Genomic DNA, 26,337 nt, shown 5'->3' on the forward strand with positions numbered 1-26,337 from the left:
CATTAAGGCCGTGTCCAGACTCAGGGGTTCTTTCGAAAAAAGTAGCCTTTTTTCGAAAGAACTTCCCCTGCGTCCAGACTCAAGCCGCGTTCTTTCGAAATTATTTCGAAAGAACGCGGCTTTTCTTTCGATGGCGGTAAACCTCAATTTACGAGGAAGAACGCCTTCTTTCGAAAGTTCCTCTTTCGAAAGAAGGCGTTCTTCAATGTAAAGAGGCCGTCTTCAAAAGAGAGCATCCAGACTCGCTGGGTGCTCTCTTTCGAAAAAGCGGATTTCTCTTTCGAAAGAAGCCTGCAGTCTAGACATAGTCTAGACATAGCCTAAGTGAGAATAGTAGCCCAATGTCTGTGACTCTATAACGCTGAAATGCTGGCTGTTCCCTCTGGGCTGCGCTGTTGCCTCCTGCCACGGTGCTCGGCTGACTTCTGCGCTGTTCAGCTGAGCCGCCGCGCGGGAGTAAGCGGCGCAAGCGGCTGTTTGGGGTCCGCGCTCCCCATGCAGCACGGGGGGCTTGATCCTGCGCGGCGGCCCCGCTGAGCAGTGCAGAATTCAGCTGAGCACCGTGGAGGGAGGCAACAGCGCCACCCAGAGGGAACAGCTGAAGGGTGGGGCCTGGATGAGTGTGCGTCTCTGACGTCAGGAAAGGGCGCCGGATTCAAAAGAAGGAAAGCGGAGCAGACACGGAGGACGCAGAGGAGACAGAAAGGAGAACGGAGGAGGCAGAGGACAGCGAGAGAGTGAGAGAGACACAGCAGAAGGAGGAGAAGAGAAAGAGAGAGAGATGGAGAGAGAGGCAGGAGGCAGATGAGAGCTGAGAGAGAGAGGGTGAGGCAGTAGGAGGAGAAGAGAGAGAGGCCGTTTGCGCCACTTGCTCCCGCACGGCGACCCGGCTGAGCAGCGCAGAAGTCAGCCGAGCGCCATGGCGGGAGACAACAGCACCCCCCCAGAGGGAACAGCCAGGAGGTGGGGCCTGGACGAGTGTATGTTTCTGACATCAGGAAAGGGTGCCGGATTCAAAAGGAGGAAAGTGGAGCAGACACAGAGGACGCGGAGGAGACAGAGAGGAGAACGGAGGAGGTGGAGGACAGTGAGAGAGACGAAGCAGGAGGAGAAGAGAAAGAGAGAGAGACGGAGAGAGACACAGAAGGTGGAGGAGAGCTGAGGGGGAGGGGAAGCAGTAGGAGGAGGAAAGAGAGAGAGAGAGAGACGGAGTGAGAGACCGGAGGCTCAGGAGAGAAGACCGATGTGGAGGAGAGACCTGAAAATCCCGTCTTCTGGCGGGCTAATTGGCTAGTTAAGTGAGAATGGTACGTTTTATATACTCTGAATGAGGCAATGGTAATATATTGATAATATAGTGTGGCACCATATCATTCAAGGCCATATCGTAATACATACACAAAAGGGAGAGGCAATGAGGTTGCATAGGCAAACTTCATTCTGGCTTTTCCTAATGAGTGACTTTCATTTTTCAACCTTAATCCTGTTCTTTGAATCTAGCTATTTGTGAATAATATTTATTTCTGTTATCTCTCATGTGCTCAAAGTTCATTCCAATCATTGAGTGCAGGTAGTGGAAACATCTTTCACAGCTATGGATTTTGACATGAATGAATCAGAATATTGTTGGCCAGAAATTGGCATCTCAGCCTGCTTGTTCTGAAGTACCCGCAGATTTATGCTTTACCGAGAGAGGCAGTTGTGGTTTGGTTTGGAGGTTTTGTGGGGGGGAAGGATTGTTTGTTTATTTGTTCTGCTCAGTCTTTTTAGTTACTACAGTGGTTTCCAGCAGGTAAATCCAATCCCGTTCAGCAGCAGGACATAAACAACCCAATGGCTGATGTGCATGCAGCAGTATGTTGTGTTCTAATGAGAGCATTTGCACATGTGCCTGTTTAACTAGGGGTATGTCTACACTACCCCGCTAGTTCGAACTAGCGGGGTAATGTAGGCATACCGCACTTGCAAATGAAGCCCGGGATTTGAATTTCCCGGGCTTTATTTGCATAAGCCGGGCGCCGCCATTTTTAAATCCCGGCTAGTTCGAACCCCGTGCCGCGCGGCTACACGCGGCACGGAGTAGCTAGTTCGGATTAGGCTTCCTATTCCGAACTAGCTGAACTCCTCATTCCACGAGGAGTACAGCTAGTTCGGATTAGGAAGCCTAATCCGAACTAGCTACTCCGTGCCGCGTGTAGCCGCGCGGCACGGGGTTCAAACTAGCCGGGATTTAAAAATGGCGGCGCCCGGCTTATGCAAATAAAGCCCGGGAAATTCAAATCTCAGGCTTCATTTGCAAGTGCAGTATGCCTACATTACCCTCCTAGTTTGAATTAGGAGGGTAGTGTAGACATACCCTAGGATAGCTTACTTATGGAAATTATAGTAAGCAAGAAAAAAATGTGCTTTTAAAGGCGTCTATTAACATAAGACATAAGAATGGTCATACTGGGTCAGACCAAAGGTCCATCTAGCTCAGTATCCTGTCTGCCAACAGTGGCCTATGTCAGGTGCCCCAGAGGGAATGAACAGAACAGGAAATCATCAAATGATCCATCCCCTGTTGCCCATTCCCAGATTCTTTCAAACAGAGGCTACAGACACCATCCCTGCCCATGCTGCCTCATAGCCATCGAGGACCTATCCTCCATGAACTTACCTAGGTTTTTTTAACTCTGGAATAGTCTTGCCCTTCACAACATCCTCTGGCAAGGAGTTCTACAAATTGCCTGTGTGTTGCGTAAAAAAAAATACTTCCTTTTGACTGTTTTAAACCTACTCCCTATTAATTTCATTTGGTGAACCTTGGTAGTTGTGTTATAAGGAGTAATAACAATTCCTTATTTACTTTCTCCACACCTAGCATGATTTTACAGATCTCTATCATATCCCCCTTTAGTCATTTTTTTTCCAAACTGAAAAGTTCCTTCTTATTGCTCTCGCCTCATAGGACAGCCATCCCAACCTCCCAGTCATTTTTGTTGCCCTTTTCTGAACCCTTTCCAATTCCCTTACAAATCTTTTTTGAGTTGGGTGACCACATATGTGCAGTTTTCAAGATGTGGGTGTAGCATGGATTTATATAGAAGCAATATGATGTTTTCCAATATTCTGTTCACTTTTTTGATTGCTGATGCACATTGAGTAGATGTTTTCAGAGAACTATTCATAGTGTCTCCAAAATCTCTTTCTTTAGAGGTAACGCCTAATTTAGACCCTATCATTGTATATGTATAGTTGGGATTGTTTTCTAATGTGTATTACTTTACATTTATCAACATTGGATTGCATCTGCCATTTTGCTGCCCAGTCACCTGGTTTTGTGACATTCTTTTGTTGCTCTTCACAGTCTATTTGGGACTTAACCATCTTCAGTAGTTTGTATCATCTGCAATTTTTGCCACTTCACTGTTTAGCCCTTTTTCTGGATCATGTATGAATATTCGGAATAGGACTGGTTCCAGTACAGACCCCTGAAGAACACCAGTCCATGTTGAAAACAGACCATTTATTCCTACCCTTTGTTTCCTATCTTTTAACCAGTAATCAGTCTATGAGAGGACCTTCCCTCTTATCCCTTTACAACTTAGATTGCTTAAGAACCTTTGGTGATGGATCTTGTCAAAGGCTTTGTGGAAATCTATGAACATTGTATCCACTGTATCCCCTCTTGTCCTTGTGCTGGCTAAGGTCAAGTGTAGTAACTGGAGCAGCAAAGTTACTTTTTAAAGACTTCATGGGAATCTAGAGCTCAGTCCTGCACATCATGAGCAGTGTTCCCTCTAAAGTGTGCACCTGCACAACCGCACATAAAAAATTCTCCATTCGCCCATCTACTTCAGAGCTGGGCGGCAGCACTCACCTTCCTGCTAGATTTTGCAGGTGAGTGGCTAGGCTGCTCCCGCTGCTAGAGCTGCATGGTGGGCAGGGGTGGGAATGGGCCCAGGGCCATTGCTCTGGCAGCTGGAGCTGTGTTGGGGGCTGGCTGTTCTGGGGGCTGCCAGGGCTGAGACTGCATGGCAGGTGGGTGGTTGGTGCCAGGATTTGGGTCATGGGCAGGCGGGGTGCTGCTGCCAGGGTTTGTGGCCACATGGCGAGTTACTGCTGCTGGGGTTTGGGCCGCGGGCTGGCAGGCAGCTGCTGCCCAGGTTTGGGTTGTAGGTAGGTGGGCAGGTTGCTGCCACTAGGATTCAGGTCATGGGCGGGTTGGCTGGTTGCTGATGCCAGGGTTTAGGCCACGTGGCAGGTGGGTTACTGCCACCAGGTGTTGGGGCCGCGGGTGGGCACACTACTGCCACTGGGGTTTGAGGCCACGTGGTGGGCAGGTTACTGCCATTGGAGATTGGGGCGACATGGCGGGCAGGTTACTGCCACTGGGGTTTGGGCCATGTGGGCAGAGTGCTGCTGCCGATGTTTGTGGTTGCGGGAGGGTTGCTGTCCAGAGGCTGAGGCAGCAGCCAACCAGGACTGTGTGGTTCAAACACGGGGTGTGGAGGAGAAAAGGCAGAATGAGATATAGTAAGAGCAAAATCAGCATTTCTTCTGTCTTGAGTGGGACAGATTCTGCTCTCACACAGCTGAAAATTAGCAATAGTAATAAAACAGGTATGCAAATAAATGTTTACACTTCCTTTAAAAAAAGAACAGATGAACACAATAACATTTTGGGAGCTGTTTTACTTCAGCACTAGCTTTGGAGCATACTCTGTACATTTATATTCTGATGCATTAGAAATGGGATCACTCTGTTTTGAACTGCCCTTGCAGACTAAAATGTAGGGGTTTTACAGCTATTGGTGGTATGTGCAACGTACCTGATATTAGACTTCGTTCTCCCATACTTGTACTGACATAAAAGAATCTTTAAAAATGGAAGGAAAAAGAGATTTGCTGTAGTAATCATAAGCAGTGGAATATGGAAAATCTAAACATTCTTGGCTGTGTCTACATTGGCAAGATTTTGCGCAAAAGCACTTGCTTTTGCGCAAAATCTTGCCTCCTGTCTACACTGGCCGTGAGTATTTGCGCAAGAACACTGACATTGTAATGTACAAAATCAGTGCTTCTTGTGCAAATACTCTGACACTCCCGCTCAGGGATAAGTTTTCTTGCGCAAGTGTTCTTGTGAAGAGGCCAGTGTAGACAGGTAATATCATTTTCTCGCACAAGAAAGCCCGATGGCTAAAATGGCCATGGGAGCTTTCTTGCACAAGAGAGCGTCTACATTGGCATGGATGCTTTTGCGCAAAGACACATGCCAGTATAGACGCTCTCTTACGCAAATACTTTTAATGGAAAAACTCTTCCGTTAAAAGTATTTGTACAAAATCATGCCAGTGTAGACGCAGCCTCTTCAGTATTGCACAAAGCAAAGCCACAGCCTATCTAAAATATACGTACCTGTATTGCTCTTAGCTTTAAAAAGAGTGTTGGGGTGAGTGGAAAGGTTGTCTGATTTTGAACCAGAAATAAGAAGCTGCTGGTTGTGCTTCTACTGGAAACAATAACAGCACAGGTAGGAGGATTGCTGTGCAACTCTTCCTTTGTATTCTTTCTCAAAACATTAATTAATCTGAAATTATTACTTGCTTGGTGCTCTCTGTGAAACTACTGACAGTGACATTTTTACTACTAACTGCAACTAATACTGTTGTCAAATGCATTCTTCATCTCCCAGTGCTGGTACAAACATTATTTACCAGCTTACCATAATCTTCTTGTGCTTTTGCCATAAATTATATGTGTCATTAATTGTACCCATTTCTGGTTACTCTTCCCAATACAGTCCAGAAGACATATTCCACTTTCCTCTATAGATATAGCAAGTAAAAGAAATCCTGTATCACAATAGTGTAATTTTGAGTCTGCCTGTTCCTTTGGAAGACCCAATTAATTAACTGTAGATGCACACTGATAATAGTTCTCCTCAGCTGGTGATTTATCTGGCTCGGATACTGTAGTAGTTCTGAAAAGCTGCAATTTTCAGGCTGCTGCAGCTCAGCTGTCTGTCAGCAGGCTTGGCTATGTTTGCGCTGGCTACTGAACCACAAAGCTTAAATCCTTCAGAGGTGTTACCCCTCACCTCCGAAGGCAAAGGTTTTGCAGTGGCAAGTACCACTGTGATCAGTGTGTGATGGGCAGGAGCAGGGGCGGATGAGAGTTTTACAGGGCCCAGAGCAGCACAATTTTGCGCATGCGCGCCGATGCACACCGACGTCCATTGCATATTCACACCGGCACTGGCGCGGGGCCTATTGAAGCGCAGGGCCCAGGGCAGCCGCCCCGCTTGCAAAAGAGCTGATGAACAGCAGCTACTCTGCCTGAATTTTAGTGGCATGACCGTGTTGCTGCCGATTCCAGGAGCCAGTGCCCTACCAGGCCCATCAATGGGGGATGGGGGAGAGGGCAGTTTCTCTTTGACTCAGTGATTTGAAAGGGCCTAGGGCTCTGGCCATTACTGCCACAGTATGAGCAATGCTGCAGTGTGCTTATTCTTGGCCTCCTGTGACTTCTATGCAACTGTGGAAAGTGCAGATTTAAAGCAGCCTTATGGCTAATCTAACATCCTGAAAACTTTGCAGTATTAATTTTCTTTTTATTTGACTTCATATTAAATAAACACATAAATCCATACACTTCGTTAATTATCTCATGTTTATAATTTGGGTGCCATGGTGGCACACATTCGAGCAAGTGCGCATGACCTCAGTATTAGTACACAAGACAAAACTCACCCCGCTCATGAATGGAAAATCTTAGAGGGAACACTGATCATGAGTGCCCAAAATTCTCACTGACACCAATCAGTCTGGAGGTACAAGAAATATGGGGTAGGTTCACAATCTGGAATTTTCATCTGAACTTTTTCAAAATAAAAAAATACAAAATTTGTTTCAAAATAATGTCTTTGGAGATTTCTTCATGCTTGTCATCTCACTGGCCTGTATGACAGTATAAACAATTTGATGTGAACCTCCAAGCAAAGGCATATGCTTTTTTGTGTCTCTCCTCCAAAGGTATGCACAGTAGGATATGCCAAATGTCAGCAATAATTACACAAAACTGCATAGCCTCTTAGCAACATTAATGTACTGTGTGAAGCTGAATATTTGTTATGAAACTTTAAACATTTGTTTGAAGGCTGCTTATTATAAAATAATCTGGGTATTTTAAAATGTGTTGTTTCCACAATATTAAAGACAGATATTTGAACATGAAAAATGCACTGAAATCTATGAAAGCTAGTAAACATTAGCTGAAAAGGGCTTTTGTTTTAAACAGATATGCAGGAGTAATGTTTATTAAGGCAGCAATTAAAATAATAGGATAGCTTTTCTCTACTCATAGGCTGCGTCTAGACTGGCATGATTTTGTGGAAATACTTTTAACAGAAAAGTTTTTCCGTTAAAAGTATTTCCGCAAAAGAGCGTCTAGATTGCAAAAAGTGCTTTTCCTCAAAAGCATCCGTGCCTAGTATGGACACGCTTTTGCGCAAGAAAGCTCCGATGGCCATTTTAGCCATCGGGCTTTCTTGTGCAAAAAATTAAGGTGCCCGTCTACACTGGCCCTCTTGCGCAAGTATTCTTGCACAAGAGGGCTTATCCCTGAGCGGGAGCGTCAAAGTATTTGCACAAGAAGCACTGAATTCTTACATTAGAACGTCATTGCTCTTGCACAAATTCAAGCGGCCAGTGTAGACAGCTGGCAAGTATCTGTGCAAAAGCAACTGCTTTTGCGCAAAATCTTGCCAGTCTAGACTCACCCATAATGTTTTGGAATTTGATTTGCAAAGAAATAAAAGAACTGGATCCTCAGAGGATATAAATTGGCACAGATCTAATGAAGTCAATGGGATTATACTAGTTTACCCCAGCCCAAATGTGTTCTTTGGGACTAAACAGTAGCAGGAAAAGTGAATAGTGGGGAGGGAGGGAAGAAGAAGGGGGGAGAAGAGGGTAAAAAAAGAAGTAAATTACCAACATTCTTGTTTGTGGCAATAACATTAGAAGACAAGGATTTAAGAAAAGAAAATAGTTTGATTTTCCTACCCTGATTAACTAATATAATTTTTATCTTCTAGGAAATCTGGATGCTTTGAGCTTTAGGAAAATTGGATGATATGAACTGATCTAGTGAAAATGGCACACAAGGAAGTTAACATCTGAAGCATCTGCACACTTTTCTCAAATGGAGGGATTTTACATGGGAGCAATGGAGGGATTTTACATCATCTAGAAGTGACAGCCTTTTTCTTTGTGTATCCTGGAGTGGGGTGGGGAAATGAATTTCACAAACTGCACAACGGAAGCCAACGTGGCTGTCAAACCCAAAACAGTCACTGAAAAGATGCTTATTACCGTAACCTTGGCCATAATCACAACCTTGACTATGCTGCTGAACTCTGGTGTAATTGCAGCAATTGGCACAACCAAGAAACTACACCAGCCTGCAAATTACTTAATATGTTCACTAGCTGTGACAGACCTGCTGGTTGCTATTTTAGTCATGCCCTTGAGTATTACATACATAGTGATGGATACATGGACTCTGGGATACTTTATCTGTGAGATATGGCTTAGCATTGACATGACTTGTTGCACATGTTCAATTCTTCATCTTTGCGTCATTGCTCTGGATAGATACTGGGCGATCACAGATGCTATTGAATATGCCAGGAAAAGAACAGCAAAAAGGGCTGGGCTTATGATAGTCACTGTATGGGCTATATCCATTTTCATTTCAATGCCACCTTTGTTTTGGAGAAATCATCACAGCATCAGTATTCCCAGCGAGTGTCGTATTCAACATGATCATGTGATCTACACTATTTACTCCACTTTTGGGGCATTTTATATCCCCTTGACACTAATCCTGATCCTCTATTACAGAATTTATCATGCTGCCAAGAGTCTATACCAAAAACGTGGGTCAAGCCGCCACCTTAGCAACAGGAGCACGGACAGCCAAAATTCGTTTGCTAGCTGTAAGCTCACGCAGACATTCTGTGTGTCAGACTTCTCTACGTCTGACCCAACCACGGAATTTGATAAAATAAATACATCAGTGAGAATTCCTCCTTTTGATAATGATCTGGAGCTGGCCGGTGACCGTCAGCAGATTTCCAGTACACGGGAACGAAAGGCTGCTCGCATCCTGGGACTGATATTAGGGGCTTTCATTTTGTCTTGGTTGCCATTTTTTATTAAGGAGCTTATTGTGGGCCTGAGCGTTTGCACCGTATCTGCAGAAGTTGCTGACTTTTTTACATGGCTTGGTTATGTCAATTCCCTTATCAATCCTCTGCTGTACACTAGTTTTAATGAAGATTTTAAGCTGGCCTTTAAAAAGCTTATTAGGTGTTGGGAAAATGCTTAAAAGCACCCAAAGGTACATATGATGTGACTCCCTGGCCTTAAAAATGAGTGAAATGAGCAACATTCTACTTGGTAAAGGGGATTTTTGTGTTTGTCTTTATGCTTGACTTCTCTTTGGCCTGTAACTTGTTTTTCTGTTTTCTACCTCTTGTGTTATTACGGTACATAGTTTTAAATAAATTTTATTATACTGAGCCACAGAATTCTTGAAAAAAAAAACCCTAAAAACCATTCATTTTAAAATATTTTATTTAAGAAACAATTTAAAAAATACATATTTATAAAACAAATGGTTGATTTAATTTGCACTATGACATAGATGCTTATCATATATAAGTATATATATATATCCACATAAGTACTTATCTGGTAAAGGATAAACTCAGCTGCTAATCATAGCACCTAATGAGTACAAACTGAACTGTAAATCTGTAATACGGAGAAAACTACCATTCATTGAGAAAGAAAATAACCACAATTTTTAGCTTGGTTTATTTCCAAATAAACCTGCTCAGAACGCATTCTGCTTTCCTTACACAACTGCTACTCTGGTAAATCTCTCTTTCCTTTTCTGAATCACCTTAGATGTTGTGGGGAACAGGAGACATGTATATAGCAATCTTCTGAGCCATGGCTGTAAGGTCATATGCCTCCTGATTCCCTCCTACAACCTGTGTACTGCTCCCCGAAGCAAAGAGGTCCTTGCTAATAGACCAAAATGTCCAATAATCTGCTCAAATACTTGGGATGCAGACAACACTCTCTATCACTTGTTTGCTCATCTAGTCTGCTTGGAAACTCAGCTTCCCATTTACATGCAGGGCTCAAAGGGACAGTAAGTTCTCCACCCATAAGCAGAGAAGATAAAAACCACTGCCGCAGTATTGTTGGCTATTGCTAGCACATTTCGGGCACTAATGCCATTGTGGCATCTCTGACTGCTTTGAACTTGGAACAATTGCTACTCTGCTGGAACTCCCTTCTTGTCTGATTTGGACTTAGTCCCCTTGGGTATGTCTACACTACCCCGCTAGTTCGAACTACGAGGGTAATGTAGGCATACCGCACTTGCAAATGAGGCCCGGGATTTGAATTTCCCGGGCTTCATTTGCATAAGCGGGGAGCCGCCATTTTTAAAACCCCGCTGGTTTGAACCCCGTGCAGCGCGGCTACACGGGGCACGAACTAGGTAGTTCGAACTAGGCTTCCTAGTTTCACGAGGAGTAACGGTAGTTCGAACTAGGAAGCCTAGTTCGAACTACCTAGTTCGTGCCCCGTGTAGCCGCGCTGCACGGAGTTCGAACCAGCGGGGTTTTAAAAATGGCGGATCCCCGCTTATGCAAATGAAGCCCGGGAAATTCAAATCCCGGGCTGCATTTGCAAGTGCGGTATGCCTACAATACTCCGCTAGTTCGAACTAGCGGGGTGGTGTAGACATACCCCTTGAGGGGGCAATGATTTCTGACTCTGAAAATTCTCCTGCAGCTGCTAAAGCAGGGACCTTGAAACTTCTTGGCCCTGGCACCATGGAGTCAGATTATTATTCCTAGGCTTGACTCCCTCCTCTCAGGGCTGCTAATCACATGCTCCTGTGCCCAGGAAGCCATTTTGTCCACTGTTTATCCCTAGGGCTCACACATCAAAGAAGGGTTCACAAAGCTTTCCATACAAATGGGCTCCAGAGATTCCCCTTTGGCAAAGGGGCATACCTTGGCCATTGTGTCCATACTCCCTCCTCAGCTGGGCTGTGATTGTGGGCAGCTTACAGTCATTCTTCTCCAGTTAAAATTACTACTAGAGGAAACCTTTCCAACACTGTAACATGGGGGCAAATATAGCCTGTTTTAAATTCCATGCACATGTGCACCTCTCTCTGCCATAAGAAGGAGAGGGGAAAGAGACTGAAGTGGTTTCATTGAGGAGGAAATAACCCAGAGCATCACATAGGCTGTTAGCATAAGAGGCTAACCTACCACTACTACCTCCAGAATTTGAAGGACCTTGATTCTTACACAACAGTAATTTCTTGATTTAAAGGTGACCTGGACTGCTACTTGTCTAATGAGTGAAGTAGTGCTAAGAGAATAGAAAATGTACTAATTTCACTTTATAGGCAACTATGGCAGGTATACAGATGCCTTCTGAAATGGATAGGAAAGCTGTAAAATTCAAGCACTGTACAATATTAATTTCTTTTCATTGCATACTCTTCCCTTCAGCGACTACCACTCAAATTACCAATTAGTGTTAGGTTTAAAGATTGTATTTAATTTTAATACTCAGAGATAATTAACAGTAAAACAGATGGAAATATAACTCACATTTTCCTGTTAAATAATGGTTTAACATTCATTGCCAGCTGACTAGAGATTTTCTAATTAAGTCATCAGCTAAACACAGAACTAAATTTTCTAACAAATGATGAAGACACCAAATTGATGTAGACATCCCCTGTACATTTTCCCACACAAAAACAAAGCTGAAAACAATTCAAAGGACTGTTTATTTACAACAGTTAAACTGAGCTCCTAACTTGATTGGAAACTACTCGATGCAAGTAAAAACATTCATTAACATGGCACCACTAGTTGGCAACTTCATTTTACTAGTTTCAGTCTCGGTAGATTTATAGAGGGATGGAGGACAATTGAAAAGTTTTTGCTTCATGATCTCTGCAGCTATTGCGTCAGATACCTCCCTCCAGTTCCATCCAGGAGGCTCTCCAGTCAGGCGTCCAGCCTTGACACATGCCTGAAATTGCTCTCATCAAGATGTTTAATGGTCACTTCATTGACAAATCCCACTCTACATTCATCCTCACTGATCTCTTTGCTGCTCTTCACATCCATCTTCCTTCAAAACCACATCCTTTTATTTTCATTCTACTGTCATGGATAGTTCTCTTTCTACCTCTCGTGTGATTCTTTCCACACCTGTTTTGTTGGATCCTCTCCCATTTGTCTGACCTACTCTCTGAAGGGATGACACAGAGATCTGTCCTTGGCCCCTTCCTCTTCGCTGCTTGCCAAGGCAGAGTTTCAGGTGAGGCAGCAGCCGTGCGTACTGGGATGTGGCTTGCTTTTCATCCCGTTCCGTGAACTATCCGGGAATGAGGGGAAAGTACTTGCATTCCGTGATTAACTCCTCCTCCCCCTCCCTTCACCAGCCAGGAGTGAGAAGCATGCAGGGAGTCCAACTACTTTCCCCTTGCTCCCTGATAGTCTGGGGAACAGGAAGAAAAGCAAGTCTCATCCTGGTATGCACGGGTACTGCCCCCCCTCCCAAAACTCCGCCCTTGCTGCCTACACTTTGCTTTGGGTGATCTCTATCGACATAGCTTCAACAGCTATCTTTATAGCACCAAATCACAAATCTACCTTTCCACTCCCAGCTGTTTCTAACAAGTCCTGTTTCTCTCTCACATTTCCTGCTGGATGCCTCTCTGCCAACCTAAATTTAACATGGGCCAAAAAATGTCTGATTTTTCTGCCAAGTCCTTCTCAGCACCCCCAGTATTTTCCATTGTTAACAGTACTGCAGTATAACAGTCATTCAGGCCTGCTCAGAAAAAAGCAAATTACTGATGAACTCAGAGTAGCCATAATATAAACATTAGTCCTCTTTTTCTTATGCCCCTGTCTAGACCAGGCTAGGACAGGGTTCTGGCTTCACACAAAACTAGCCCCTGGCCTAAAAGAAGCAGTCATCCCTTTTTAACTGACCTGCTGGACTCTGATTGGAGTCTGTCTGCTCCCAGCCCTTTTAGGCACGGGAGGACCAACTCTCACTGTTCTGCCTAGAGCTCATTATGGAAGGCCTCTCTAGGCAATCTCTGGAGAGCCAAACTCATGACTCTTCTCTTCTAGTGAGACATCTTTTTTATGGAGAAGTACACCTAAGTGTCAGATCGTTTGGCAGGGGTAGCAAACACCTGGGTACACTCCATCACACAATAGTATATTGGAGTAGGTTACTGAGCATGAGAGTTATCATGCTGATCTTCAAGTTGACAGATAGGTGTCGATGACCTTGGATTTTTAAGAGACAGTTAAAAAGAGAATCCCAGTCCCAAAAAGCTTGAAATATAGAAGACTAATTGTAAATATCTCATTACCAATCCCCTGAGGCACCCAGCCCTCTCTCCCTCTCAGCCGTCAAACTCTATTTTTTCCGTCTAGAAGTAGCCTTTTTCCTGTACATGTAACAAAGAGTGAAGCAAACTACAGCCAGAATCACTGGGTTTATTTTGACACTAGATGTTAAGAGAACAAGTATTTTTAGTCATTCTATTTCCTGCTTTTAGAGACTATTCCATTTTGTCTGTATTTAGTTTCCATTAACGGAAAGCAAACAGTACTACAGTGTTGAGGGGAAATACAATCTTTCAGTACAAGCGGAGAGATTGCTTGTCTGCTTTGTGTAGTCTGTTTAATCACTTCAAATGTCAATGTCAGGTATACTGGTTTAGTTCACATTTTACACATCCAAATGATCGGTAGGAAGAATTATCTTAAATTGCTTTATTGCTTTAGTGGACATGGTAGATATAGTGATATCTTGTATTAGACTAGCCAATAATTTACAAGCATGTATTACATAAGAATCCAGGTGAAAACAATATTCCCTTTGTAATTACTATCACCTGTACTCCTGAGGCCCACTCATTTTAAAAAAAAAATTATTTAGGTGGCTAATTGCTAGTTCATCATCTGAAAAGTTATTCTTTAAGCTGCCTACAAATTACGGTAAAGATGACCATGTGACACTGACATGTACTTGTTTTTCCACAGGTGCTTTTTTACTTCTTTATATATTACACAATTGTCTGGTGTGCTAAAAATATTCCTTTTCCACCCACCACTCCACAATCTAATACTATGCTGCAAAACACATTTCAAGATGAATTAGGAATGAGGTGTCCAAACACATCAACAAACTCTTGGGAATGAGTCAGTAAGATTTAACATAATTTAGACTGTGTTTTAGCCCAACTCTACAATTCAGCAGGGATCACTACTTAGTCATTGTGGATTTAATCCAATGCTCGCTGAAGTGACTAAAAAGAATCCCGTAGACCTCAGTGATCCTTATCAAGACTTAGAAGCACAGATTCCCAGTTATGCCATCTCCCACCCTACATTTTTCATGCGCAAGATCTTGAGATGACACAGCTGCCTTGAATCAGTTGATTTACACCTGTGGACGCTCTTGCCTGGTGGAGGTTGGAATTTACTTCTTAAATATTTCTACAACTATTGATCTGGGTAAAAATACAACCACCATCTCATTGAAAACAACATGTGGTGGATGACAATATGAACCCTTATTTTTATGCTCTAAAGAAATTAGTTCTTTCATATCTTCCCCTCTTAATCAATGTTCACACTACTCTGATTCTTTGATTTTCATACACTCCTAACTTTTAAGAGGAATAAACCATTATTAATTATTTGCATTACAGTAGCACTTATGAAGGACCAGGACTGCACTGTTAACTAATCCCTATCTTCTTCCTATTGTAGCTACAGGGTAATACCATGCAGCTTCATTTCAGGCGGTTAGGATCCTGAACCCAAAGGCTACGTCTACACTGGCACCTTCTTGTGCAAGAACTGTTTTGCGGAAGAGTTCTTGCGCAAAAAGTCTTCCGCAAGAGCGCGTCTACACTGACATGTGCTTTTGCGCAAGAGATGTGCTTTTGCGCAAGAGCGTCTATGGCAGTGTGGATGCTGTCTTGTGCAAGAATGCTCTGATGGCCATTTTAGCCATAGGGCTTTCTTCCGCAAGAAATTCATGTTGCCTGTCTACACTGCCCTCTTGCACAAGAGCTCTTCTGCAAGAGGGCTTATTCCTCATGGGGAGAGGAATAACTCTTCCGGAATAAGCCCTGTTTTCCGACACTGTACTGTAAATTTGCTAGCGCAAGAATGTGCATGCAGTGTAGACAGCAGGCAAGTTTTTGTGCAAGAACAGCTGTTCTTGTGCAAGAAGCCACCAGTGTAGACAAAGCCAAACTGAACTGTGGTGTTGCTGTGCACGTCCCAGCATATAATCATTTTCTGGAAAATTACATTATTTCAGCAGTAGTTAAATGATAGCCATGTACAGTATGTGATTTGTAAAATGCTTTGAGAGGCTCTCAAACTAAAACCTAGTTTGGAATCTTTTGCTTTTTTCCATGTGCACAGGTTGGTTTCATGCCACCACAAAACACACCTGACCACAGAACACCGCAGTTATCATTGAGCGGGTAATCATAACACGTTTCATCCCACTCCACTCACCAGCATCATACTGGAGAGAGAGTGTTAACATACAGAACAGCTACCTCATGCTTTTGCAAGTACAGGCAGTCCCCGGGTTACGTACAAGATAGGGACTGTAGGTTTGTTCTTAAGTTGAATCTGTATGTAAGTCGGAACTGGCGTCCAGATTCGGCCGCTGCTGAAACTAACCGCCAGTTCTGACTTACATACAGAATCAACTTAAGAACCCCAGGCGTCCCCAAGTCAGCTGCTGCTGAAACTGATCAGCAGCTGATTCCAGGAAGCCCGGGGCAGAGCAACTCTGCCTCGGGCTTCCTGTAGTCAGCGCTGGTCAGTTTCAGCAGAAGCTGACTTGGGGACGCCTGGGGCAGAGCAGCTGGGGTGCTGCTGGGTTGCTCCAGTAGCGCCGCTCCTCGGTGCTACTGGACCAACCCAGCAGCACCCCATCTGCTCTGTCCCAGGCGTCCTGATTCAGCCGCTGCCGAAACTGACCAGCAGCGGCTGAATCAGGACCTGGGGCAGAGCAGCTGGGGTGCTGCCAGGTTGGTCCAGTAGTGCCCAGAGCGGCGCTGCAGGACCAATCGGCAGCGCCCCAGCTGCTCTGCCCCAGGGTCCAAAACAAAAGCCTGGTCTGCTGGGGGGGGCACACTAGCTGTGCCCCCCCCCCCCCCAGCAGACCAGGGACACGGGGAGCAGAGCCTCAGAAGCGCGGGAACCCGCCCGGTGCCCCTGGTCTGCTGGAGACGGTCTCCAGCAGACCAGGGGCACCGGAGCAGCTTACGAACGGGGCTTTCTCGCCCCGGAGCTCGCAGGTAGCAATCCGCCACCTCGACCTCCAGGGCGAGAAAGCCCCGTTCGTAAGTGCGGATCCGACATAAGTTGGATCCGCGTAAGTCGGGGACTGCCTGTAATTTGTCATGCAGGAAGTTACTTTAATTAGGCATGAGGTCCCATGTTCTTAGGGTACTCGCATCTTCTCAAGTACTGGATTTTATGACAATAAATAGACATTTTTGGATTTGATGAGTAAAAATAAAAAGACTGTGTCCTTCCTACTGCACTTTATAAACTACATTTCTTTCCTCAATTTAGAAATAAAATCCACCTTGGGGAGCTGGAGGGGAGAGTTGCCTTGTAAGCCATTGTTTTGTACTTAAGATGACAGTTTAAGTTGGAATGGCACAATTGCCAGCAATCAGTTTTCAAAAAAGCACAAAAAATTCATCCAAGACATCACAGGGTACAAGTCTAAATTACTGGCAATAAACAGAGGTGACCTTTTCATGAGTCTAACAAGAAGTTATTGTTTCCTTTCCAGATTATCCACCATAACCTGCTTAGAGCAATAAAATGTTCCAGGCAACTGCCTCTCTTTTGTGACACAACCAGAAATAATATCTCACTCATTTATAACTGCAGCAATCTGACAAGCTGCTGGGGTGCATGGATAAGCCCAGACAGGCTTACATTTCTGCTATAAAACAAATCAGCCTAACACACTCTATTTGAGACTTTTTCCCATTAGATTCAAATTTACGGACCTCTGTTCAGGCTTTCCTTTTACTTATATACATTTTTAATGCTATCCATCATTTTGTTATTCCCACGACTATACTCGAGGAATACAATACTTATTGCTTCCCTTTTATTTTACATTATAAGCACATATTCTTTTTTTCTTTTGTTGCAGATGTCAGAATTACTTTTTATGACTAGCCATTTAATTTGAAGCAGTCAGGGGAAGGTGGGGAGAGAAGCCTTCATCTAAATATGGATTTGGTTGCAGATATTTACCTAATATTGCAGAAGTGGTTCCCAAGCATAGATGATTTTATCTAGCCCTTATATACAAATCACAGATGACAATCCTTTGATTATGCCACAGCAGTTGTCCTCCCCTCTGGTAAGGGACGGTGTATTTGAACCTGCTGTATTTTCATTAAGGATCAGTAAAAGATTATGTTCTGTCCTATACTTCAGAAGAATAGCTTATTTCCCCTCTTTCTTCCTCTTCAAAACAGCTTGTAAACAACTAACCAAGCATGTTAATGCTATGTGGCCTGGCCCCCCAACTGTCAATACATATCTAAGGCAATAGCAAGTTTTCCTTTATTCCATAGTTAAAAAATAAAAGTAATTAATTTTTGAAAAAACACTAAGGGTATGTCTACACTACAGCACTAATTCGAACTAACTTAATTCGAATTAGTTAATTTGAACTAAGCTAATTCGAACTAACGCATCTAGAACTAAAAATTAGTTCGAATTAGCATTTTTCTAATTCGAACTAGCATGTCCACATTGAGTGGACCCTGAACCAAAGTTAAGGCTGGCCGGAAGCAGTGCCGGCAGGGCATCAGGTTAGGACTCAGAGCGTGGAGCTGCTTTCTCAGGCTAGCCGAGGGCTGTGCTTAAAAGGACCCGACCCCCACCCCAGACAGACAGTTCTCAGGGTTCCCCGCTTGCTTGTCTACCTCGATGAGGGACAGCAAAGCAGTCCTGTCTTGGAGTGCCCTGGGTGCCCACACTCGGCACATCACAGCACTCGGCCATCAGCCCGGCTGCACTTGCAGCAGGCTGCCATCCGGGGGGGGTCAATAGGGGAGCTGAAGGAGAGCTTCCGCCCTGAGGAGCCCGCAGAGCCACCCCAGTCCTCCCCTCACCTCCTTCCGCTTACCCCTCCCTAGCCCCCCTTCCTGATGTAAAAAATAAAGGACACGTGTTCAAAAATAGAAACTCTCTTTATTTAACAAAACTGGGGGGGGGGGGGATTAACCTCTGGGGAGACTAGGAAAAAGAGGTGGGAGAGGGGAAGAAAGAGGGTGGGAGAGGAGAAAGGTAAACCTGGGAGGAGGGAGCTGGAAAGGGGAAGCCAGGGGAAGAAGGAGGAGGGGAAGTATCAAACTATAGTACGCCCACATCTTCAGTACTGTGTACAGATGTGATCTCCTCACCCCAGAAAAGATGTTTTGGCCTTGGAAAGGGTTCCAAAAGGGCAACTAAAATGATCAGGGGTTTGGAACAGGTCCCATATGAAGAGAGGCTAAAGAGACTGGGACTTTTCGGCTTAAAAAAAAGGAGACTGAGGTGGGGTAGGAAAGAGGTCTATAAAAGCATGAGTGGTATGGAGAGAGTTCATAAAGAAAAGTTCTTCATTAGTTCCCATAATATAAGGACTAGAGGACACCAAATGAAATGAATGGGTTGAAGGCTTCAAACTAATAACAGAAAGTTCTTCTTCACAAAGCAAATAGTCAACCTGTGGAACTCCTTGCCGCAGGAGGCTGTGAAGGCTAGAACTATAACAGAGTTTAAAGAGAAGTTAGATAAAGTCATGGAGGTTGGGTCCATGAAGTGCTATTAGCTAGGGGGGTAGGAACGGTGTCCCTGGTCTCTGTTTGTGGAAGGCTGGAGATTGATGGTACGAGACAAATAGCTTGGTCATTGTCTTCAGTCCATCCCCTCCAGGGTAGCTGGTGTTGGCCGCTGTCGGCAGACAGGCTACTGGGCTAGATGGACCTTTGGTCTGACCCAGTACGGCCGTTCTTATGTTCTAAGCTCAGGGCTCAGGATCGGGAGTCTCTCTGGACCACCTTGATTTTCATGCAAACCTGCTCCTGGGTTCGCATGTGGCCTTTGGTGGCCAGGCTGGCAGCTATCCTGCCCTAGACGGCCGCTTTCCTGTGCCTAGTGCGGAGGTCGTGGACGTTGGAGGCCTCCCCCCAAACCTGGATGAGGTCCACAATCTCCGCACTAGACCAGGCGGGCGCCCGCCTCTTGCAGCCCCAGGCAGGCTCCTGGGAGCCACCAGCCTGGTCCCGGGAAGAGGTGGAGGGCTGAGTGGCAGCAGGTGGCTGGCTCGTGCCGTGCCAGGTGCAGGGTCTGCTGGCTGGGTGCTGGCAGGCTTGCACCTGGCACGGGCACCGTAGCCAGACCATGCCCCTTTAAGGGCTCTGGGGCCGGGAAGGGGGCAGACGAGTTTCCCTGGTGGTGCCCAGAGTGGCCACCAGGGCAAGCTGGGAAGGGCTAGCCTCCCACTAGTTCGAATTAAGTGGCTATACAGCCCTTAATTCGAACTACTTAATTCGAACTAGGCGTTAGTCCTTGTAGAATGAGGTTTACCAAATTTGAATTAAGCGCACCGCTAGTTCGAATTAAGTTCGAACTAGCGGTTTGCCTGTGTAGCGCCTATGAAAGTTAATTCGAACTAATGGCTGTTCGTTCGAATTAACTTTGTAGTGTAGACATACCCTAACTCTGCCTTCCCTCCTGCCCCTAAATACCTGAATTCTCCTGTTTTATTTTCTTCAGGGTCTGACAATCAATAAAGCATCTCTTCCCATCACCCTTACAGCTCCCATTACTGTAGTATCTGAGCACCTCACAATCATCAATGAATTCACCCGTACAACATTCCTGTGAGGTAGGGAAGAACCATTATTTCCACTTGATGCCAGCCAAGTGAGGCACAGAGTGACTAAGGTCACATGGGAAGTCTGGGATGGAACAAGAAATTGAACGCAGGTCAGCACCTTACCTCTTAGGGCAGCTTTCTGCTTTCTATTGTAAGCTACCATCCTCAGAGTCTTTAGCCTTTACTACAGGAAGTTCCCATCTTGGACATCACCCTGGAGAAGTGACAATGGGGCTGGATGTTGACATAGGGGCTCTGCAGCTAGCTGTTTCCGGTCTTCTGGCCCTTCTGCTCCTGCACCGTAGTACAACAGACTAGGAAAGGGAGAGTGGAGGAGCCAGGAGAGTAAGAAGAGGCAGCTGCCAGCTGTAGAGATGAAGCAGTAGCAATGGCCCCTGGTTGAAGAAGACTAGAGGCACAGAATTCTAATACTGGTTGGATCTCACTAGAACTTGCCAGACCAGAAACAGTCCCCTGCCACCGGCCCCCTGAGCCTGCCGCCCCTCCTCACCTCTAGCTCCTTTGGCCACTCTGACCACATGGTTGCTTTAGACCTGCTGCCATAGCTGCTACTCCTGCCCCCTGCCAGCCCAGCAGCACACAGCACTGGCCTTGCTGCCACAGCATCAGCTCCACTGCTGGCTGGCACACGTCCCCAGTCGGGCTGCCGACCTGCCACAGCCCGAGACGGGCTTCCCATCCTGGGTTTCTGTGGCCTGGCCTTGCTGCCAGCTAGGCTGCCACGGCTCTGTCCTCACTGCCAGGCTGGCACGCGGCCCCTCTTGGGCTACTGCAGCACAATTCCGTTGCCGGACCGGCACACACAGGCTGGCTGCCAGACCATGGACGTTGCTGGATGAGACAGTCCCGGTTTAGGGAGGTGCAACCTGTCCAACACTGTCTCTGCCAGGGTGCTGCAGCAGAGCTACTGTTGGTGATAGTATTGGATCTCCATGAGCTCCCACAATGCTTTCCTGACTACTGCTGTGGGGGGGAATCCCTCACTGAATTCCTATTCATTAGGCATGTAAATCCGCACGTGCCATTGGGGCAATAGCAAACCATCCCACTCCCATTGTAAAAGGCCTCTGCTATATGGACCACTCACATTCGGAGCTCATTCTTCGGTCTCCTCTAAACTAGGACAATAAAACCTGCTCTCCCCTCTCCCTCAGAGAAAAACATAACAGAATGGGGGACTTAGACTTTTTTTTAAAAGGAAAGTATGTGACATTCTCTGTTCCCATTGATGCTGTCTGGAAACAAGCCATTCCCGTACTACAAAGCCCATCACCAGTTTGTTCAGACCAGAGGGATAATTGACAATACAAAATAGTATGTTAAAACTACTGAGAGTAAACACAAGCCTTACATGGTAACTCAAAGAGACAATGGCAATGCCAGCTAATATTCCACATTGAGTCAATTACAAGGTAGCACTGACAACAGTTAAGGAAAGAATCAATAACATCTACTGTAAATCGGACCCATTAATCCTAGCGTGTAACAGCTGGGGCTTGGTCATGTGATTTTAACAGGCTTCACATCAGTTACCAAGATGCATGAGAGCAGCCAAGACACACACACACGAAGGCAAAACTTCAGCCCAGAGGCCAGCCTCTGTTGTTGGTGTAGATGTAGGGGAAGGAGAAGAATGGAATTCTCACTATCAAGTAAGGGAGCAACAACAGATACACTCGACCGTTGTTCCTGCAGCCCTGAAGTGGAGTTGGCCTCATGGCCCCTCCACTGCATGGGAAGGATGGATATGACCGAGTCTGTTTGGCAGTAGCATTCTCCAAACTTTTTTCTGGTCTGCAGCATGTGAAGTGGGACATGGAGAACCTGCCATGGGACTGTGCTTTGCTCCAAGGATGTGCACTCCCAACGTAAGCCCCAAATTCTTGTCACCATGCTCTGTAGTAAAGCTGTGACACACCTGTCTTTATTTCCAGGGCCCAATCACACGATGTAGGTCAGCGCTACAAAAGATTTAGTACATCTGGCACATGGCAGGGGACGGTATGGCCTGTTTCTAGTAGCTACTTTACATCTTCCCTTGTTTTTCCCTCCCACTCTCTTTTCCAAAACCAAATACAAATAAACAGAATGTAATTCAGGAGTTTTCAGCTTTTTTCTTTCTGAGGTGCCCCAAACATGCTATAAAAACCCCATGACCCAGCAGTGCCACAACTCTTTTTCTTTATATAAAAGCTGGGGCTGGTAGGAAGGGGTACCAAGCAGGGCTATTGCCCAGGGCTCCACTCCACACGGGGCATTGCAAACTAACATGTTCAGGTTTTGTCTTAATCCCCAGGTGGTGGGGCTCGCAGCCCTGGGCTACATTTCTGTGCAGCAGGACTTTTGCTTTCTGCCCTGGGCTGAAGCATGTCTAACACCAGCCTCGCCCCAGGTCCTTGGTTGAGAATCACTAGTGGTAATTGACCTTGATAGTGACCAAGAACAACAATCACATATTAGCGGAGACAGTTAACAAAACACACAAATGAAGGCATGTAGGCTGGCAGTCAGCGTAGGCCAAGGGTGGGCAATAATTTTTGATGGGACGCCACTCCAAGATTTTGGAAGGTGGTCGAGGGCCGCTCTCTTTCATGATATTAATGGAGGTGTAGGGTCTGGGATGGAGGTTGGGCACAGAAGGGAGCTTGGAGTAAGGGATTAGGGTGCAGGAGGGAGCGTGGGGTCTGGGAAGGAATTTGGGTGAAGAAGGCAGTTGTGACCTAGGGCAGGGGACTGTGCTGCAGGAGTTTGGAATGTGAGCTAAGGCAGGAGGGGCAGAGGATTGGGGTGCCGGATCTTGGCGGGATATGGGTACAGGAGGGGGCAGAGGGTTTGGGTTATGTGGGGTAGGAAGGCGGGAGTGGAGGAGCAGAGGGTGGGGAAGGGAGGGGCTGGCATGCCAGAGCCAGGCTGTGGCCGGAAGACTTACCTGGGTGACTCTCAGCCCAGCAGGGTTCTCAGGCAGCCTGCCTGCCTTACCCCTGTGCATGTGTGAATAACTCTGAGCTGGGGGATGATGCTTTGTGTGCTGCCTGTTTTTCAAACAGTAGCTCCCATTGGCCACTCAGCCGCTTTTCTGAGCAGCGTGCAGGCAAGGTGAGGCAAGCGGGGAGCTTGCCTGGGGCTAGGGCTGCATCTGCAGGCCAAATCCAGTGGCTTGGCAGGCCGAGTCCAGCTTGCGGGCTATATTTTGCCCAGGCCTAGCGTACACTCTCTGAACCCCTTTGAGAGACTATTCTTAGCATATAGATGTGCCTACCACCTCCAGCTGAACTGGGGGCCCATTGTTCTGGGACTGTACATACATATATACACACAGAAAGAAAAAGCAGGAGACACTCCTATCCCAAATTTAAGTAGACAAGACAGAGAGGAAATATTATTAAACCCGTTTTTCAGGTGGGAAACTGAGCCTCGGATATTAAATGACTTTCTCATCCTCACACATGAAGCGTGTGGCAGAGCTCAGCAATTAACATGAACCCCGATGTGCTACAGTGCCATAACCCCAAGGAGAGACCGTCTCTCATAGGAGAGGATTCTCTCTCCCTTTACGGAATATCTGTCAATAACGGCTCTGCTGAATCCCTGGGGAGGATCGGCCTCCAAGAGACAGTTTATGCTTCTCCACATTTTGTCTATTATCAAAGACTGTGTGGACTTGTGTCATTTCTCTCAACATAAGGAGGTAGTATTCTGGATCTTCTCAACAACAACAAAAAGGGCCACCATTCTCCATCATTTTGTTTAGATGGCTTCTGTGCTTCCTGTAGGAAATACACCTAGGCAAAGCTACAGCATTTGAATTGCTGTGGGAGATAAGCTGCTATCTTCGCAGGTTGCCAGACTCTTTGTCAGTCACTCCCACTGAAAAGCGGGAGAGAATATTGTATTTCAAGTATTCTTGTCACGACAACAATATCAGGGTCTATTGTCTGTTTCTCAAGGTGCTTGTTAGACATTGAAAGCCATTTTCTGATTGAAAACGAACAATTTAGCCCTATGAGATATTAAAAATCACTCAAAGAAACCTCTTTCAACTACCTTTTTGAAAAAGCATCTCTAAAGTGCACCTACTAATTCACACTTCCAGCAGCCCTCTACAAATATGCATCTATTGGTGTGCATTAAGGGTTTCTTCACTTGCAAATAAGTAGAGATGCACCTGCTCATTTTGCTCAGACAAAATGATTATGAAGGAGGTTGCTGTCATTACCCCCATTGTACAACTAGAGAAACTGAGGCCTGGGACAATGAAGTTACTTACACAGGGTCACCAGCAGGCCAGTGACTAAGAACAACAAAAGTTTCAGTCCAATGCTCTATACACAGAGTGACTTTTTTTGCACTAGCAAAATATTATAATAAGCCTTTAAGAAAAAATGTTTTGGATGGTTACATGCTTCAATTCATTTGAAAAATTATTAAAACAATATATGCCCTGAGTGATTCATAACATGCCAAGTACAAATATAAAATGTGTCATGTTAAATAATTAGCAAATTTAAGGTACAAAATAATTTACTTTAAATCAAGACTAAATTGGCCAACCTCATCCAGTGTGGAAACCCATTGACATCAATTGCTTTGCATAACTTGGCCCAAAAAATCATTAAAATTCAGACTCGTTTTGCAATTGACTTTAACAAACAAATTAAAATTTGTCTGCCTGCCTTATAGTCTAATGTATTAACATTTCTAGTGGTATTCCAGAAAATGTTATGCTTCCAAATCAATATATGAAGTATGTTTACCTTCTGATCCGCAATACTAAAAAATAACTTGTCAGCTAGCTTCTGTTCTGGCTGGCTAAGATAAAAATGCTTCTGCTGTCCAAGTTGTCTCACCAGGCTCCGCACACTGAGAATAGGCACTTGCTCTGCAGTTAGAAAGCATTCTGGCTTGTTTAAAATGCTTTCAAACTGTCACTCTATTTGAAATAAATTTTGGGAGTTTAACACGCCAAAAGAAAGTGTATGGCTTGCTGTAGTTTCCATCACTATGCACAACAAGGAGCAAATAGTGGGCTGCATAGAGGAAGGATATCTGGATCTTCTGAATTAATACACAGCCTGCGAAAACCATTGCATTGACATGTATGTGAGCCTGTCTGGTATTCTTTTAAACTCAGCAGGCTGCTTGACAGGCCTGGTCTCTAACTATTTTTGAGTAGAAATATGTTAGTGTTACAAAAAGTGTCAGGTATCAGCTGCAGGAGGGAAAAAATCTGCTAATTGTTAGCTAAAACCAAATTTTAATCCTGTCAGGGCTCAAGATGAGCCAAACCAATCTGATACATCCATGGGTACTTCTACTGGCTAAGTCTGTGTATCTTCATCACTGTCTAATGCTGCATGGAATGACAGCACTGCTCAGGTGTGTGAGGAAAATTGTCTCTCTAGTTATTGGCCCACAGAGGATACAAGTCTTAATATTGCAGCTACTCATGGAGAATTCCTTTCAGTGCATATGACAGGCACTTGTGATTCTGGAGCTGAAAATACTGGTTCTATACCTGTCAGCACATGTGTCAGGTTTAAAAGATTATGATGTCTTTATGTGTGTAGCACATAGAACAGTTATCAATCATTGCTGTGGTTTGTTTGCTTTTCCCTGTCATCTCGGGAATGACAAAAGTCTCAAAAATGCTGATTTGAGGGTGCCATGGATGTTCAGATTACTTCTTGAAAGCATAAGATTCTTAAGAAAACAGCTAAAGTTTGCCAACAGCAAAATGCAAGTCTATGAAGATTAGGGGTGTGTTTTTGTTCTGATTCCAGGCCAACATTTTGCAGAGTCCTGTCCTAGGTAAGGCATTAGCTTTGCTGTGGCTTTAGTTTAACTAGCATTTAAAAGATGTTATATATTATTGTCTGTATAGTGCAGGCCACAGATTTCAATTACCATTTGATGGCTCACGAGAAATAACATGGAGGTCTCAAGTCAAGTTCCAGTTCAGTTCAATACTACATGGTATCACTCCAACAAGTGGAACTTATGTTGGAAGCCTCAATAGACCTATCAAGGACTAACTGGATATGAAGACAACAAAGCTTTTCTATGGTTCACACATCACAAAATATGATTTTTATGAAAAGGAATATGACTATTTTGTGTCTACAAAGCAGTGACTCTTCCAGAATAATTTTGCTCGGTCACACTACAATAAATGATGAGACTATAATTAAAACATCATTGAAATATTTATGTTAAACAATACTGGGCTTATTTTAGTTCATCTTTCCTGCAATTAGGCTAATAT

The 26,337-nt window shown here is 44.9% G+C and overlaps 1 protein-coding gene across 1 annotated transcript in view; it reads left to right on the plus strand.

Annotated features, from left to right (window-relative positions):
- HTR1E (5-hydroxytryptamine receptor 1E) overlaps window positions 1–9,559 on the plus strand; it is a 55,851-nt gene extending 46,292 nt beyond the window's left edge. The window contains exon 2 of the mRNA XM_006133328.5: window positions 8,081–9,559. Within this exon, the coding sequence (XP_006133390.2) occupies window positions 8,281–9,375 (1,095 nt within the window). The 5' untranslated portion in view covers window positions 8,081–8,280 and the 3' untranslated portion in view covers window positions 9,376–9,559. The remainder of the gene's footprint in view (window positions 1–8,080) is intronic.
- The last annotated feature ends 16,778 nt before the right edge of the window (window positions 9,560–26,337 follow it).

Source organism: Pelodiscus sinensis, chromosome 3 (genome assembly GCF_052426305.1).
Source record: "Pelodiscus sinensis isolate ZL-2025 chromosome 3, ASM5242630v1, whole genome shotgun sequence".
Taxonomy (NCBI): domain Eukaryota; kingdom Metazoa; phylum Chordata; order Testudines; family Trionychidae; genus Pelodiscus; species Pelodiscus sinensis.